We start from the raw sequence: 17,210 nt of genomic DNA on the forward strand, positions 1-17,210 counted from the left end.
GTGGGGACAGAAGAAGCCACTTACCTCTCAGGGTGCTTGTGAAGATTAGAGGTTAGGCACATAAAGGGATGGCGCCTGCCATGTACTTCATGAGCAGGGAACCGTAGCTACTTCACGGATGTAGCTAGCTTTCCTCCCTGCCGCTGGATCCTCCCCAGGAGTGCTACACTGCTCTGCAAAGCACGCACCCAAATAAGCGTGCACTGCTAACTGGCAATGTGGGGGGCTGGTGGAACACGGGGGGAACCACAACGGCTGAAAGAATTGGGCAAAGTGAACGGGAACTAGTGGTCGCAGAGAATGAAAAAAGGGAGGTTGGGAAGATGAGCAAGACATGGATAGTCGGGTCTGTTCTAGGCTGGTGTCAGAGCCAAGGTTGAGGCAGGACCACCTGGAGGCAAGAGGAGGGGGGTAGGGAGAAGGCTATGCCTGACTGGGGTGAAGGGTGACTGGGTAAGAGAGGGAAAGCAAGTTGCCCAAATGAATTGTGGACATCTCAGAAAGCAAGCAGAGTTCTGTCTGCATACAGCAGTCCCCATGAGGCCATTATGGCTCTCAGGCAGGCAAGGGACACGAGGAAAGTTGTGGATTTGGGGGGAACAGGATGGGAAGCCAGGGGCATGACCCCAGAGCGGGAACTCGGGCTCAGGCTGGGGTTTTAGATGCCCCATGTACAAAACGACCTGGTGATGGTGGGAACAGAGCAAGGAGTAAACCAGAAAAACAGTTCGAAAGAAGGAAAAGAACCACAGGCCCTTGTAACAAATACTATAAATAATCCTGACTTTTTGCCTCCTTCCCCCAAGGCTAATATTTTACTTTATTTTTTTTCCCCCCTCAAAAAACATCTTCAAACACCTTGCTCCTCCCAACTCTTCGTTTTCTGAAACAAAGCTAGGAATAAGCTGACCAAATAGTCAGTCAACCCTATAGTCACGGCTGCCACGGTACTCTGACCCAAGATAGAAAGATTCCTGGTTATTTTAGGCAGCCCACGTGTGCCCAGCCTAAATGGTAGTTTGGCTCTTCTCTGAAGAAACAGGATGGAAAATGGTGAGAAAATAAGTCAATCAATCATCACTCACATTTACAGCTCCAGAACCATCCCACACCTTCCTATTAGAGTGCAGGTATGTCACAAGAAGCAAACATTAGGCTCCATATGTATCCGGGCCAAAGGTCACTGACAGCCCAATCAAGTTAGACTCTATCTCAAAGAGGCCACTTCGCAAAAGGAGAAGGAAAAGGTCGAGAAAATCTAAGGCTTTTACTTTTCATAGGTGGCAAGGCATAGAAACAGTTTTGTGCCTCTTTTCCTTCCATTTGAGCTGTTTATAAATTTTGGATTGCATGAAAGCTTCCAAGGTCTCCGGGACTTATTCTTGCTGGCTGGACTAGTTTTTCGGATGGTGCATTTGCAGGCTAAATAATCAATCCGGCTGCCTCATGTTCCAGGCACTCAACTTCCTTGAATTCGCCAAGTTTCATAAACCTTTTGGAAGAGGCCATCCATCAGGACAGGAGCGGGAATGGAGGTAAGATCTGTCAGTCTTGTGCTCGCTGCAGCAGCACATATACTAAAATTGGAAAGATGCAGAGATTAGCAGGGCCCCTGTGCTAGGATGATACGCAAATTTGAGAAATGTTCCATGTAAAAAAAGAAAAAAAAAAAAAAAAGGATCTGTCAGTCTCTCCTCAGCCAATGCTCAAAAAGTCTCCTCTGAACCAGAAATGTCAGATCTGCGTCTACGAAAGCCCTCAAGGTTCTTGTAAACCAGCAGTGAGATGGGGACAAAAGGAAAAATGTAAATAATGTCTCATCAGACTGTAGGTCCTACTCAACGAGATGACGCCATCAAAAGAAGAAAGGCCAAAGAGGAGGAGAAACAGAAACTTCCAGGGATAGACTTCAGTGAGTGACAAGAACATCATACTCTTGTTTGGAGAAACACACAAGTCCAGGGAGGGCTACAGGTCACCTGGGACTGACCAGCGAACCACCGCTAAGCTGTGCCTCTGTGTTCCTATGTCACCAGCTTCACAGACTGTCAGGACGGAAGGGACCAGAGGAGAGAGAACCATCACCAAACTTCCTCAGTAGAGGATGAGAGAGCGGAGGTCCAGATAAGGTAAATGACTCGTTCCTGGTTAGACAATGAGCTAGTGAGAGCAGAGAGTAGAAAGGACTTAAGTTGGGTTGGTCTTGTTTGCTTGGTCTTACGGATGGCTCTCTCCCTACAGCTAGGAGGGGAAGACAGGGAAAACCCCAGAAACCCTGCCCCATATCGCTCTTCAGGCCACAATGTAGATAAAACACAGTCTCATTAAACGCAATTCAGTTTCCCATTAATTAAAAATGTAAGCAGCTCATATATTTTAAGGAAATAAAGATGTTTCGAAACTACCAAGATGTAGCTAAACTGGAAGATAAACCCTGCTATCAGCACACTGCAAACTGAAGAGGGTTTTAGCAAGATAAAAACCACTAGTTACACGATGGTGAAATTTCTGGGACATCTACTATGACCACACTCCACTCACCCCCTTGAAACAGCAGCACCAAAGCAGCACAAATCCAATATACAGGTTTCTTAAGACCAGGTTCTTGGGGCACCTGGGTGGCTTAGTCAGTTAAGTTTCTGACTTTGGCTCAGGTCATGATGTCGGGGTCCTGGATCGAGCCCTGCATCAGGCTCCCCACTGAATGGCGTCTCTGCTTGCCCCTCTCCCCCAGCTCCTCCCCTCCACTCATGCTTGCTCTCTCTCAGAAATAAATAAATACAATCTTAAAACAAAACAAGATTTTTACTGAATCACCGTTTTTTCTTTCTTCCCATTTAAAAGAAGAACTAGGTTAAACAAGTATATTATTATAGAGACTAGCAACCAAGTTTTTAAATATGAACATACATTCGCTCCCTCCTTCTCTCCCACACATGCGTGCACGCACACACACACGTGAGCCTAGAGTTCAAATGCACATGACCATTATAAAACATGAAATATAGCTGCATTAGTAAGAGAGAGATTTACATATTTTAAATTCATTAATCATTTTTCACCTTTCCTGCTTAAAGTATGTAAATCCTAGAAAAAAACACCACCACAACCAACTTCAGAGACATTGATTACCCGGGGGTAATCTGCCTGGGGTCACGCAGCAGTGAGCAGAAGAACTGAATCCAACTGTTCAGGCTCTTTTCATCACCCCCACCAGTTCTCAGAGCATGGTCTGCAAATCCTGCTGGTCCCCAAGACTTTCAGGGATACTGCGAGTCACAACTATTCTCGTTAAACTACTAATTTGGAAAAATGTGTCCACCACCGTGAGACTTTTCCAATGAGATCAGCTGTTGATATCAATACATGTGAGCTTTTGATTCTGTTAAAAGAAATGTGTCCAAACCTTTGAAGGCCTGACTACATAGCTCAGTAAGCCAGTATTTTCCAAATTACCGATACAGGATGTTACAAAATCATGCAAGGTCAAAGATGCCATTCTTCACACGCTGAAAGTATAAAATGGACTTTAGTATAAAAAAGTATTAAAGTATAAAATGGATTTTAGTGTCACAAAGTATGAAATTTCATTGATGTGGCTTCAGATTCCACACTGCTGCTCTTTTAAGAAACTATCACTTGTCTAGTTTCAGTGCAGTATGAAAATACCTACAATCATCTGAAAAGGCTATTAAAATACTTATCCCTTTTTAAAATATGTGTCTGTGTGAGGCTGGACTTTCTTCGAATAGTTGAACCAAAACAACATAGCACACCAGATTGCATGCAAAAGTAGATACAAGAATCCAGTTGTCTTCTGCTATGACAGACAATTAAAGATATTTGAGGAACTATAAAACACTCTTCTCATAAATAATTTTATTGTGGAAAATAAAATTTTTCATTAAAAACATGTAATGGGTTTGTGATTATTTTTAAATGAAATTTTTTTTACTGTTTTTCTCATCTCATAATAAAAAATTTTTTCTAAAGATTTTATTTATTTGGCAGAGAGAGACACAGTGAGGGAGGGGGAGTGGAGGAGGGAGGGGGAGGAAGTGGAAGTGGAAGAGGGAGAAGCAGGCTTCCCACTGAGCAGGGAGCTCAATGCGGGGCTCAATCCCAGGACCCTGGGATCATGACCTGAGCCGAAGGCAGACACTTAACAACTGAGCTCCTGAGATGCCCCTTCTTTTTCATTTCTGATAAGGTAAATGTCAGTAGATACAACCCACATGAATACAAGCTCCTCCAGGAGGCCCACAATAATTTAAGAGTATGAACTGACCCCGAGATCAAAAGGATTGAGCACTGCTGCCCTTCTCCGTTTAAAATAAGAATAGCAGGAAAAAAAATTGATCTGTACAGATATTTCTCCAAAAAAAATTTATTACCAAGATGTACCCTGATTAATCTTTTTTTTTTTTAAAGGTTTTATTTATTTATTTGACAGCTAGAGAGGGAACACAAGGTGGGGGGGCAAAGGGAGAGGGAGAAGCAGGCTCCCTGCTGAGCAGGGAACCTGATGTAGGGCTCAATCCCAGGACCCTGGGACCATGATCTGAGCCGATGGCAGGTGCTTAACCAAGTGAGCCACCCAGGCGCCCCCTAATTACTGTTTTTGATCACAGTACATTCAGGTGGCCCCAATCTGGTGGTCCCACGAACAAAGAAAAGGATCCTCTGGAATAAAATGCTGTAAGTGAAGCCTTAAGTTATACATAGGTCCGAAAGCACCCTAATCAAGTAAGGGGGAAAGACTTTAGACTAGAAAGAGAATTCTACTTACCTCGAATGATTTCACACCGAGTTCTCAGCTGACCCTCAGGGACCAATGGGGTCTCACTAACAACAGGCAGCAAAGCAAACACACCCTGCGTGAGCAGGACGAATTATACTTGACACAGCAGGAAAGAAATGGGAAGCACCTATATCTAGTTTATCTGTAATGTTTTAGGACATTCATCATAATAGGAAGACACCATATTCAATTGAAAAGCAACTACTCATCAGGATCAATCCTCTTATCTTTCAAGACTGTACTGAACCTTTGGTGAACCAGTCCTCTAGGTTGGAAGAGGACAGCCAAAAGTGCCAGTAACTGCTCCATGCAGAGACAGTGCTCCTGTTAGAAGACGGCCATCCAGGAGAAAGTGGCAGTGGAGGAGGTATTCATTCCCCCTCAGCTATGTTCATCAACACAACTGCAACTACTAACAGGTTAATTTTCGCAACGTTTATTTGAATAGCCTTAATTTTTTAAAGGCTTAACTAAAAAAATCTTACAAAATACGAAGCATTTTTTTTGCTATGCTTATTAAAGCTATCAGCCAAATGTGCCTCTGAATGATTGAAAATTCAAATAGCATCCGATGAATAAGTCAGATGATACCTCTATGTCAAAACCAACAAACCCAAGAGTCAAACTCAGCAAGCCTTCAGAGTTGAAATGAGTTCCGTAAAAGCATAGAAATGTTGCTACTTTAGTTAGTCCAGCACTGGGGATAAGAATTGGTAATAAAGACATCAGATGTTCATTTAGGGGAGCAGAAAGCCAATGTTATTTTCAAGTGAATCATGAATTCCACTGATTTATACACTTAAAAATGGTTAAAATGACAAATTTTATGTGTCTATGTTCTACAATTTAAAAAAATACCAAAAATCGCTGAACTGTACACTTTAAAGGAGTAAATTGTATTGCACATGCACTATGCCTCAATAAAGCTGCCACAGGTACAGTGACATTCCCAGCTGCTGGTGTCCTCACGGAAGCTCATGCATTAGAGGGCAGCTGGCTGTCTCCCTAGTAAAGATGCTCTCACAAGCAGGAGGATGTGGGACGGTCAATGCCAGTGAGATTAATCAAGGTCTCCTTGGTGCCTAAGCTCTTCCAGGGCAACTTGTATAAGACAGATCAAGAAGAATATAAATAAAAAGTCACATCCTTGGTTCCTTTAAGCATATTTAATATTTGAACTCTCATTTTCTATTTTCCCAGACCCCAGAAAACAGAAAGTTTTTAGATGACCAATATTTTGTTCCAGAAACATACAGCCTTATCAGCTAATTCATAAAAGAGCTATTTTACAAAGGTACACCTGGATAATTAGAACAATAAAGTCTTTTAGGCATTTCAAAATGTGATCAGTAAAAATACATGATTATTAATAAAGTTTTTTTTTTAAAGATAGTTCCAGATTTTTTTTAAAAGTAATTTCTGTTAAAGAGTACATGATTGTATGGTGAACAAGGAAAATAAAATGTTCTAGTAGGAAGAGGCTTATTAAAAATAACCAATAGTGCGCACATTACAGCTATCACTTTTGAAGGACATTTGCTTAGCCATTGGCACCTGGAAATGGCAGACAGGGCTTCCTTCTACGAGGTACATTTTTTTTTTTTTCTACAAGTTTATTATCAAAACCATCAGTACCAGTGGGGAAGGCATAAGGAACGAGGCAAAAGAAACTCTTTTCTTGAAGAAAGGACAATTTTGCAGATCACTGAAAAGGGGTGGGACAGTTGGAAGAAAACAGGATTTACAAAACAAAAACACTAATGGTAGAGGGGGGCAAAAGTAGCCAGCAGAAAGAGGACCTGGGGGGGGGTCCTGCCAAATTTTCTATTTTGAGGTCCTCTGTACATACTTCTCAGTGATGTCCTCTGTGACACATAAGGAAGGAAATATTGACCCAAGCTCTAGTAGCTCAAAGTAACATCATACACCACCTTCAGAGAAGACAGTTTCCAGTTTGAAATATAGAAGCTCCATGTAATACACCAAATTTACCAACATCACCAAAAAAAAAAAAAAAAAAAAAAAGCATTCAAATAAAAACTCACAGGAAGAATTATTTTACCTTCTAAAAAGAAGAAAAAAAATAAGGTTTTCTCCTTAATCACATTAGGTTCCCCCTTTCTCCTCCAAAAGCAAATAAAAACCTTTAAATAATTTATTTAAAGGGACACATCCTTGGGGTGCCTGGCTGGCTCTGTCGGTAGAGCACGTGACTCCTGATTTGGGGTTGTGGGTTTGAGCCCCACGTTGGGTGTACAGGGTTACTTAAAAATAAAATCCTAAAAAAAAAAAAGATAAAGAGCCACATCCTTTCCAACAGTGGTTAGAAGCTGTTTTGGGGAACAGGAAGCCAAAAAAGCTAATGAAATATACCTTCTTACGGTACAATATAATAAAGAGTTACAGTTTAGCTTCTGAAAGTCAAGATAACTCAGGCAGTCCAAGCTAGCTGATTTTAAAGTATGCAAAATATATGGCTTCTAGGGCTGTAATCATGATTTTAAATTATAGCACTTTGGGGGCTTGCTGATTTGCTTTGATTAACTCTGTTCTCTGAGAAGGAAGGAGACACTCCAAATGTAATTTGCCACTTAATACCAAAGAAGCCATGAGGCCCACAGAAGAGAGTGCAGGGTCATGGCAGGCCACTTTAGTGGCTACAACCCAGCTCTCCTGCTCTGGGGAGGCTGCTTTGCTCAGCAGCCTGGGATCCAGCTTCTAGTCAAGTAACTTTGAGAGAACAGCTTTGATGGCCACTGTCACTCAGAGAGAGGAGGAATATCTAATTCCATCATCCTAAAGGGCCTATACAGTATCAGAGGAAAGTGGATGTGATTACAAGGGCCAAAAGAAAAGGAGGGTGTGGGAGGTGAGGCTGGGAAGGAGGAGGGAGAAGTTGGGCTGGTTAAAGAGAAAAAGAAGACGGAAAATTGTGGCATCTTTTCAGACTCAAGACTTTGCTTTGGGTCTTCATTTAAAAATCCAGATATGAATTTATTTGGAAGTACTAGAGCTAGGGCCAAAGTATTTTTCCAGTTAGCCCGGTTGCAAGGAGAGGTTTAATCGCAGGAAAACAAAAACAAATTGTTGTTAAGGACAAGATCTGGCTGAGCTAGAACAGAAACCTGAAGTTTCTTTATTGAGTGCTAGAGAATCACGTGACTACCCTGGACTGTGTGAACTTAAGGTGAAAGTTCTATTTTTTAATTTACCTTTCTCCTGATTAAATAAATGCCAGCTGAGGACACTGGGGTCATGTGGCTCCAAGCATGTTACCCTTTCAGCTGGGAGTGACTACCTGTTTCCAGCAGCACGTAATCATTCCGTTTCTACCTGTTTCTCTTAAGAGATACAGAAAGTTCAAGTCCCAAGCTTCACTTACTAGCTCCTGCTTCTACAAATTTTACTCCCATTCTGATTCAACTGATACTTGGTCTACAACTAAAAGGGCATTCTAATTTAGAGATGAGGTCCAACGATCCAAGTTGGGCTACTTAAACCTAGGTCAGGTTTGAAAAGGCAGAAAACAGGAATGTGGACACACATGAGCTTGTTAAGTGGTAGTGATGTTTATGAAAGTAGTAGGGAAGCCTAATTGCTTGCGATGGGAGTGCAGGGGAAGAGTATTAACGACCTCCTGGCTACCCACAGGGTTCAGAGGACACTCCTGAAAGATATGAGCAGTGCAGGAACACTTTGCGTATGAAGAGAATTTGAAGATTTGACAAATGATTGAGCTCTAGTTGGCAAACATACTCTAAAACAATGTATACCCGATGCACAAAGAAAACCACAGAAAGCCAATATAACCGAAGGAGTTCTCAAGTCACGATTCTGAAACATTGATCTCTGTCGGGTGCTGCCCATACTACAGTTCATTCTAGAGCAGGCAGTTAGCAACCCCTTGCCCACAGTTTCCAGTGTATGCTCTGGTCTGCAATTAAGGTCAGTCATGCACCAGTGTGGAGAAAGCTCCGGCAGTGAAGTCAGAAGAAGTGCTTCCGGGGCTGGTATGAGCAGCTCGGCCTTCTCCACCGCCCCCCTCTCCACTCCGCTCGTGGCTCTCCTCTGAACTCAAAGAGCCCTTTGGCACCATCAGTGCAAAATTAATATTAGAGTCAAACCTCCAGGTACTAAAATTTTACTGGCCTTGTGTTCAGCAGTACCCGTGGCTAATGACAGCCATGGTTCAACTCAGTAGTGATTCAGTTAGCTAACCTTCCCAGACTCTTCCCCCCACCCCACCCCTGCTCCCGCCCCGCCCTTCCTCCGCACCCCCACCCCTGCCGCCATCTGAAGCTTCTCCATTTGTTGGTTTTTCCTTCCTGCTCAATCTGCAGGGATAATTTTACACAAGTGCCCAAGTCTAATGTATAATTACAAAAAATGCAACAATACCAAGAATAACGAATTTATAGCCAAGAAAATAAAATTTGCTTTCCTCTCCCTCCCAAATCCCTACCCTCAATAGAAAAGAAGACAACAGAAGAAAACACACCATTTTCAAGTGCCTGCTACTTAGTACACTGAGGATTTTCTGTTAATTGGGGGTGGATCCCAGCTAAGAGGACAGGTGCTTGCCTCGGGTGGGAGGAAGCCCACCTGACTCTCGCCCACCTGGACAGCACACAGCTCCAGACCTCTGACCATAGGAGCCATGGGCATACTGCGCCTCTGAGGTGCCCCTCAAAGATGATGCCTCCAGGACAGCAGAGGGCATGGAATCCAGTTTCGTGGAGGCTGGCTGCTCCTCCCTTCCCCGGCTTACTTCCTCCTCTCCACCTCTCCACCCAGCCTCCTAATACCTCACCGCAACTCTTGGCTTCAGGAGCAACTGACCCTTGGGTGTACTAAACACAAAGGGCAAAACTCTCACTACTCAATTAAAACAAAACATGGCAAAATAAAAATTAAAATGTGCTTTCAAATACGGAATGAAGTCAAATAAATACATCTGATTTTCTCTTTTTCTTAAGTCTAAGTAAAATTTCATATCCTACACCCAAAGCTCTATACATTTGGTTTTTGTTCTGAATCAAAATGAATTTCCGATAGTGCGGAGAGCAGAGCGAGAGTCAGGACTCCCTCCCTGACAGACTCGTGCAGCTGCCGGACTGTGAGGAACTAGTCCCGCTCTGGGCGCCCGGGGAACACGGCCGCCCCCAGGGGCTTCACAGGCAGACCCTCTGTCACACACTCTCTGCGTCCTCGGTGCAGCCGGGATGGGTGCCACAAGGCCAATGCTCAGAGTCCAACAACCATCAGTCACCTCCAGGACACGCGGCTCTAACTTTTATCTGGGAAGAATAAAGATACGCGGGGATCAAATTAAGAACAAATGAACGCCCCGAGAACACGTCTGACACCTGTGGGTCTCGGTACGTCTTTCTGGATCGGGAAGGCCTCACTGGACAACAGGGAAGCAAATGTGGACAGACTGTTGCACTGAACACAGATCCATCTGCAGTCACGGGGAGACAGTGCTCCTACCGTCAGGACCAACACCGAAGGACAGACATGAGCCTCCCTCACAGCAGCACTGGCAAATCTCTTAGGAATCTAGGATTTACCAGACCTACCCCACCCTGTTTCCTGCTCTTGCACAGGTTGGGGGGGGGGGGGAGGGGGGGGGCAGATGGCGCAGAAACTGACAAGAGCAGCGCCTCAGGGGGGCAGGAAGAGCCTAGTCAGCAGACTAAGTGGAAACAAGTGGCTTTTTAAAGACAGGAAAGAAATGGAATCTCAGAAGGTTTCCACTTTAAAGAATAACAAATCATTTCATTCGATGTACGGTTCAGGCAGAATGATTCGAGAGTCGGGAATCCACGATTTTCACATACCTGAGTGCTTGTCTGTGAGGGCTGATCCAGCCAGCCTTTGGCAAAGCGTGCTGTAACTTTCCTCCACCTTCTGTAAAATAAGACCCACAGGTTTGTCACTGGAACATTGTAATTTTTCTTTATGAAAACAGGAAGGCAAACTTTCCCATATTACCAGGAGGTACGTCTAGATTTCAACATGAACGTCGTGAAGAATTTTGTTAGTGGGGGAGAAAAGTGAACCGCATTCCTTTCACCTCCCTTAAGTGAGTCACTTAAAACTTTCTCCCATAAAGGTGATTCTCCTACCCCCAGAATCACCCTGGAAATAGCCCCACAGGTGACACGGGCTGTGTTAGAGCCAACCTGCCCCCAGCAGATACTTCATCAGCCCCTGGATGACACCAGCTACACTCACATGAAGGGAAAACGTGTCACGAGAAGTTAAAAACTAAACTAAGGGACACTGGTCTTAAGCTAAAAGGCTAAGAATACTTTCAATGTTGTCCCTAAAGCCTCTAATTAAATGAAGTCATGAAAAAAACGTTTGGGCTCTAGCAGTTGTGTCTACTGACGACAAAGTTTGTAAGATAAAGTCCTTTTCTCAGTAATCACCATGGAAGTCAGTTTTGAAACAGCGGCCGGTACAGTGACGACCTCAATTCTGATTCACAAAACCCCATTTGTGCCCAGCTCTTGGGATCATGGGAGCCACTGGAGCCCACTTCTGTGTGTCCCAGCGTCTGGGAAACTACCGACATCACCTAACAATTCATGGATCTTTAGTAAGTGAAAGCATTTCCTAGAAGAAGCTCTCAGAATGACACAAGCCCCACCTGTCACTGGCTTGCTGTTCACATATTCTCAGGCAGGCCAGCCAATCACCCCAAATATATTAGGGTGTTTATACCGAGAACCTCACACAACCATGCCATCTATATGGTACTATGAAGTTTTCTGTTCTTACAATCGGCAACCAGATGCACCGTGATCTTGGCTTTTTATCCAAGTTTATTCACAAGTAATGGTCAAAGAAAACAGTAAATCTAGAATATGAACAAGGTCACTGGCATCGGCATTTTGGTCATTCTCTACCTCGTCTCTGTGAAACATGTTTCTTTACCCAAGCTTCGAGGACACTGAGGTCTGAGGTACCTTTAAGTGTTCAAGGTCAGCCTCGATCTTACGAATGTACTCCATGATCTGGCTCTGTGAGTCTGCACAAGAGGGGGGACTCTGGATCTCAAAACAGGAATCCTCCATGGCTCCCCAGCGCTGCTGGACCAGGAATTCGGGGCTGAATGGTGAAGCTGCCCCGTCGGAATGGGTGTGCTGGGGCGAGTGCTGCTGCGGGCGGGCAGAGTCCGTGGAGGGGGTGCCTGTCGTGGGTGGCAGGGGAAGCGAGGAGGCAAGCCCCTCGTCCGTGGAGCTCTCCTGCACTGCGTCATAGCCATCAAGAATCAGATAGTTTCCTATTGACAGACACAGAACAGCCTGATGAGCTTCATGCTGCCTTCCTCACATCAAGGAACAGAGATGAGGTGCTACGCTGACAACCTCAAAAGCCAACAGAGGGGGAGAAGAGCCATTCATTCCTCACTTCCAGAGTTCAGTTTTAAGTACATCAGAATCTTCTCACTTCAGGCTGAAGCGAAACTTAGCAAACTTTATGTAACTTCTAAACCATTTCAGATCAGTTGGCATCTTAAAAGCTGGAAACTACAAAGGCCCTGTGTGGTCTTGCCACCGCCTCCCCAGCCACAGAGCTCTCGTGCCTCATCTCCCACACGGGTTCCCCAGTTCTCTGCTGTACCCCCTGCTCCCAGATGCCACATGGCCTCTGCCCTCGCCCTCATGGCTCTGCTCCCATGCTACTCACAGAGGCCCTCTTCCTCATCACCCTGTCTGCCCCTGGGTCTCACTTACGTTTCCTCCTAATTCTTCCCACCATCTGACATCTTTTGGTTTACTTATTTACCTTGACTCTTTCCTCACCAGTATTTAAGCTTCACAGGGATAGTGGATTTTTCTGTGTTTCAGTCAATGCCGTATCTCCCACGCCCCGGGATGGGGTCTGGCATGGAGCAGATTCGGTAATTATTTACCGCAGGGAAAAGTAAGGGCTACACACACGCACATGCACGTGCATGCACACACATGTGCACACACATGCACACAGCGGGTCATGTGTGGATACCCAAACAACATCTGTCTCAGCACACAGCACAGGTAATAACAACCACAGTCCAAGTTCACGTGTGAAAGAAACTTGCCTGAGATGCGCAAATTAACATCCTCTTCCTTCTTCACTGCTCCATCACCTTCTGATGGATTATCGTCACTGTGTGCTTCACGGGCATCAAAAAAGTGCTCTCCACTCTCATCAAGACTCCCTTCGGGCTCTGCAGGAGGCATCTCCGGGGTCCTAAGCATGTGGTCCATTACTAAAATGTTACTTGCCTGGCTATCTTGGAATGCCAGAACCACTGAATCCCGTGGAGTCGAAGATTCAGCTGAAGTCCGTGGACTGTAACAAGGGGCAGCGTCACCAGTTCCAGTTCTAAAGGGCATGTGTCCTTCGCCAGGAGGATAGGCCTTACTGTTCTCAGAGTTCTGGGCTCCACTGTCTGTCTGCACCCCTGAAGACGCTGTCCTGTATCTTGGGAAATGTGGCCAGTCTTCCTGGGAGCTCTTCTCGGTCAAACCCAGCTGTTGTACGAGCAGCTGCTTCAGCAAGCCCACTGGAAGATTTAGGGAGGGAGGCGGAAAAAACCACACATTCACAATGATAACCGCAGACTGCCGGAATTAAATTAGTTTGTGGAGTCACCCATTATTTCTAAGGGTAAGTAACTTTTTAGTAACATAGAGTCAAAATGTTAATTTCGTGGGATCATTTTTTGTTTTTGTTTTATATTGAAAAATGAAATAAGGCACCATCTAGAGAAAGTTTAACATTAAACAAGACTTGGAAAGATGTAAGCCTTCTGAATGGGGAGGTACTGCTAAATCCCCAGTACCATGCCTGCTTCTCTTTTCTCTTCCATATAACCTGAGTTATACCCCAAAGGTATTTCTTAAAACGATGTTAAAAAGATGTGTTATGCTAGAAAAGAAACCCTCGAAGTTTTGCTTTCTCAGAAGCAGACACTGTATACACAGGTGTTATTTTTTCTAATTTTATTAGAAATACAGAACATTTATTTTGTCATTTATAATATGCAAGGAATCTCCTTAAATGTGAAGAAAATAAAGCTATCCTGTAATGAGACTTACTTTCAATGATTTGGTAGCATGTATACTTTCAAAGGATAAGAAAATGTTTTTTAAATTGAGTTTTTTTAAATTGTTTTTTAAAATGAGTTTTTAAGAATGACCTTAACTGGAGGCTCAGCTTCCCTAGGCTGTTGAAAAGAGAAGCAACTCAGTTTTCAATGGGCAGGTGTATGCTATGAGGCCACGCATACAATGACAGAGTCACTGCGACTCTGTCAGTCAAACCATCAGAAAGCATTCTGACTGTTCATTCAGGGGAATCGACAATAAAGTAGATCTTCGAGAACATGAAATTCCCAACTTTTAACTCTGCCTTAAATTCTTTCTCCTGTTTCTCTTGACAAGGTCTCCACTAGTGTTTGGCACTCTGTCTCTCTAACTACACTTCGTAAGAGATGCTGTGCATTCCCCCGGCTCTCACACTCAAATCTAGCTCTCCCCGACCCTCTCACCAAAGCTCCAGTCTTAAAACTCCAACCTCCTGCTCATTACTTCCACTAAAATAGCCTGCCAGTTTTAAAATTGAGCCCATAATCTCTGGCAAAGAGAAAAAGGGGGAAAAAAAGAAAGTGTGGCAGTGGGCAGTAGTAGTCCTTTCTGACTTTGATTTCTGACAAGAACATGGAAATCATCTAAATATTCCCTTTTCTTTGCCCTTGCACCAAGTCGATTATTTTAAGTAATTGTTGCCTCCTCACTTGATTTTTTTCCTCTAATACCGTTCCAGCCCAAACCCTTTCTGCCTCAAGCCCAGCCTACCACAGCGCCTTCACACTAGCCTCCCCCTCCTGGCCTCCTCCCACCCCAACCTTTCCACCCTCTCAGCCTGAGCCATCTGTTCTCACTAGTCATACCCTAGCTTCAAAACTTCAAATGGTTCTCGGCAGCTAGAGCAACCCTTCTCAGCCTTTCCCCTCCTCCGGGACACCTGCGAGATGGGACAGGCTCCCATTTGTAAGTGATTCTCAGCCAGGCTAGAGTCGGGGGCTAGCTAGTAAGAGTGGCAAGGGCCACCCTCCTTGTGGGTGTGCACTGTGTGTGTGTGTGTGTGAGAGAGAGAGAGAGACAGACAGAGAGAGGGGACAGGCTAGAGTGGAGAGTACCACAATCTCTACAGAAAACTAGAAAAATATCTGTAGTTTGAAAAAGCCCTCAAAACACGTGCTGCACCATTTTTTTTTTTTTTCCAGAAAGAGCGAGCACGTGTGTGTGTGTGTGTGTGTTTGTGTAAGAGGGAGAGAGGGGCAGAAGGAGCGGAGAGAGGGAAGTGTGGGGGGAGAGGGAGAATGAATCTGAAGCAGGCGCCATGCCCAGTGCACAGCCCACTGCAGGACTCAACCTCCCAAGCCTGAGATGACGGCCTGAGCTGAACTGAGAATGGGACTCTTGACCAACTGCACCACCCAGGTGCCCCGTGTGCTGTGCCATCCTTAAAACCCAGAGGACTCAATGTGGTGTTTAAGGTTCACAGTGGCTGGCCTCACCATCCCATCTCCTACCTTTCTAGGCTTCTCTCCCACCCTCTGCACTAGTATAGTGTGCTCGCCACTCTCAGAGCACCCTCGGGGCCTCCTGCCTCTGTGCTTCTGGTCCTACCATGATTCTTACCTGTACCTTCTCTACATACCTGAGTCTTACCCATTCTACAAGGTAATAATCACCTCTCCCTTGTCTCCTGATGCTTCCCTCTCTTGTTACCAAAACCAGATCAATTCTGACACACCTGTACTGGTTAAACAGTGGGAGGTTTTCTATCTTCTTCCCAACTAGATGGTAAAATTCTTTAAGGGAAAAGTCAGAGTTCCCACTTCTTTGGATTCTCCCTACATGGCTGCGCAGTCCATGACACAACCCGGGTCCTTCACAAGTACAAAACTTACAATTCCTTAGTGCATCCAGTGCCCACCGTTCATCTGAGGCAGGCAAGTGTGGGTCTGGGCCTGGGGTTTGGTAACTTGCTCCGGCTTCCTGCAGAGTCCCGTCTTCTTGCTGCTCCTTAACCAACTGTCTCTCGGCCACAAAGAGATCGTCTACCTCGGATTTCCCAGAGGTACCCAGTGAATGAGACTGAGGTTTTGATGATATTAAGGGAGACTCTAATCCCAAATCTCTGTCTGTCCAATGGAACAGAAAAAGCAGAACAGATCTTAAACAAACAGTTAATTTTTAACGTGAAGCATTCAGGCAGTACTTGGAACAGAATAACCACACGAGGACAGAGACCGCTGGCTGTTAGGGAAAACACACTCAAGAGTGGCGTTACTAGGGTGCACACAAGGCTCGTAAGCGAAGTTTGTGAAAGTAAACAGCCGACGCGAGAATCTGCATAAACTGAAAGACTTCAAGTTTCTTTGCATTTTCCCAAGTAAAACACAGACTCCATTCTTCCAGGTTAAGCTAACACATCAGTTTACCTGGACTCTGCAGACCAGGGACCGAAATGCTGTGATGTTCCACTTTTAATTTGGGAGCTGTTTCTTCATCGTTGTCGCCTCTGTGGAAGAAAGAAAACAATCTTTCAGCTTTGTGAGGTGCCTAAACATCATCACAATGAAATGTAAAGATCATCCCTTCCTTTCCTGACCAAAACGAGGCGGAGGCAGACTCACTCGCAAGGCGATGACTGTGGCAACGGGATGGGCTTTGCGGACTGTTCCTTCACTGAGGCAGCCATCCGACAGATTAGGTCTTGCCAGCTGCAGGAAGTACGAAAGGATCCAAAATCCAAAAGGGAGAGGGGGAATAAAGATGCCCTTTAAATACACTCAGAAAGAAATAATAACAAAAACAAACAAACCAGAAACCACATCAAGCCAATCCAACAAAAAACCCTCCTTCCGCCAGAGAGTGTCTATATTTTGGTTCTTAGGTAGAGATTATAAAAAACGCTGCACCTTAAAGAAAAACCTAACAAACAACATTACGGATACACCGAACATCAAAAAACTTCACTTGACTCTTCTGAGAATTTTTCCTTAGAAAAGATAATTGCAATAATACAAATCAAAATAAGGAACATCAAACTAAAAAGGAACACGTTTTTAGAAAAACATCTTGAAAAGAATATATGGGAAGTGCTTGTTTCAATATAGTTTTTGGTTTCCAAAGTACTATTACAAAAACCAAGTTAAGTTTATAGAATAACATATTGAGAATAATAAAAACTATTAGAGCAAGGTAGCTCTATCTAATACATACACAGTCTTTTCGGAAACCGTCTGTGCCACCAGCTCATAAATTTGTGCTCCATTGTCTGACATGGAGATGACAAATAAAGCTTTGTTATCTGGAAGAAATAAGAGAGAAATTACTCT

General features: G+C 44.4%; 1 protein-coding gene and 1 non-coding gene across 5 annotated transcripts in view; one reads left to right on the forward strand and one right to left on the reverse strand.

Annotated features, from left to right (window-relative positions):
* The first annotated feature begins 1,553 nt into the window (after positions 1-1,553).
* On the forward strand, positions 1,554-1,657 carry LOC132009423 (U6 spliceosomal RNA). Its single transcript, XR_009401917.1, has one exon. It is a non-coding gene; the product is annotated as a U6 spliceosomal RNA (small nuclear RNA).
* A 4,295-nt stretch (positions 1,658-5,952) lies between these two features.
* Positions 5,953-17,210, reverse strand: part of ARHGEF12 (Rho guanine nucleotide exchange factor 12) — a 145,332-nt gene continuing 134,074 nt past the window's right edge. For all 4 annotated transcript variants that reach the window (XM_059415324.1, XM_059415334.1, XM_059415317.1 and 1 more), the window contains 8 exons: positions 17,095-17,182; positions 16,506-16,592; positions 16,311-16,390; positions 15,777-16,010; positions 12,894-13,361; positions 11,776-12,092; positions 10,642-10,711; positions 5,953-10,098 (listed from right to left, as the gene is read on the reverse strand). In XM_059415324.1, coding sequence (XP_059271307.1) covers positions 10,088-10,098; positions 10,642-10,711; positions 11,776-12,092; positions 12,894-13,361; positions 15,777-16,010; positions 16,311-16,390; positions 16,506-16,592; positions 17,095-17,182 — 1,355 coding nt within the window. In that variant the 3' untranslated portion in view covers positions 5,953-10,087. The remainder of the gene's footprint in view (positions 10,099-10,641; positions 10,712-11,775; positions 12,093-12,893; positions 13,362-15,776; positions 16,011-16,310; positions 16,391-16,505; positions 16,593-17,094; positions 17,183-17,210) is intronic.

This window comes from Mustela nigripes, chromosome 1, assembly GCF_022355385.1.
Source record: "Mustela nigripes isolate SB6536 chromosome 1, MUSNIG.SB6536, whole genome shotgun sequence".
NCBI classification, from domain to species: domain Eukaryota; kingdom Metazoa; phylum Chordata; class Mammalia; order Carnivora; family Mustelidae; genus Mustela; species Mustela nigripes.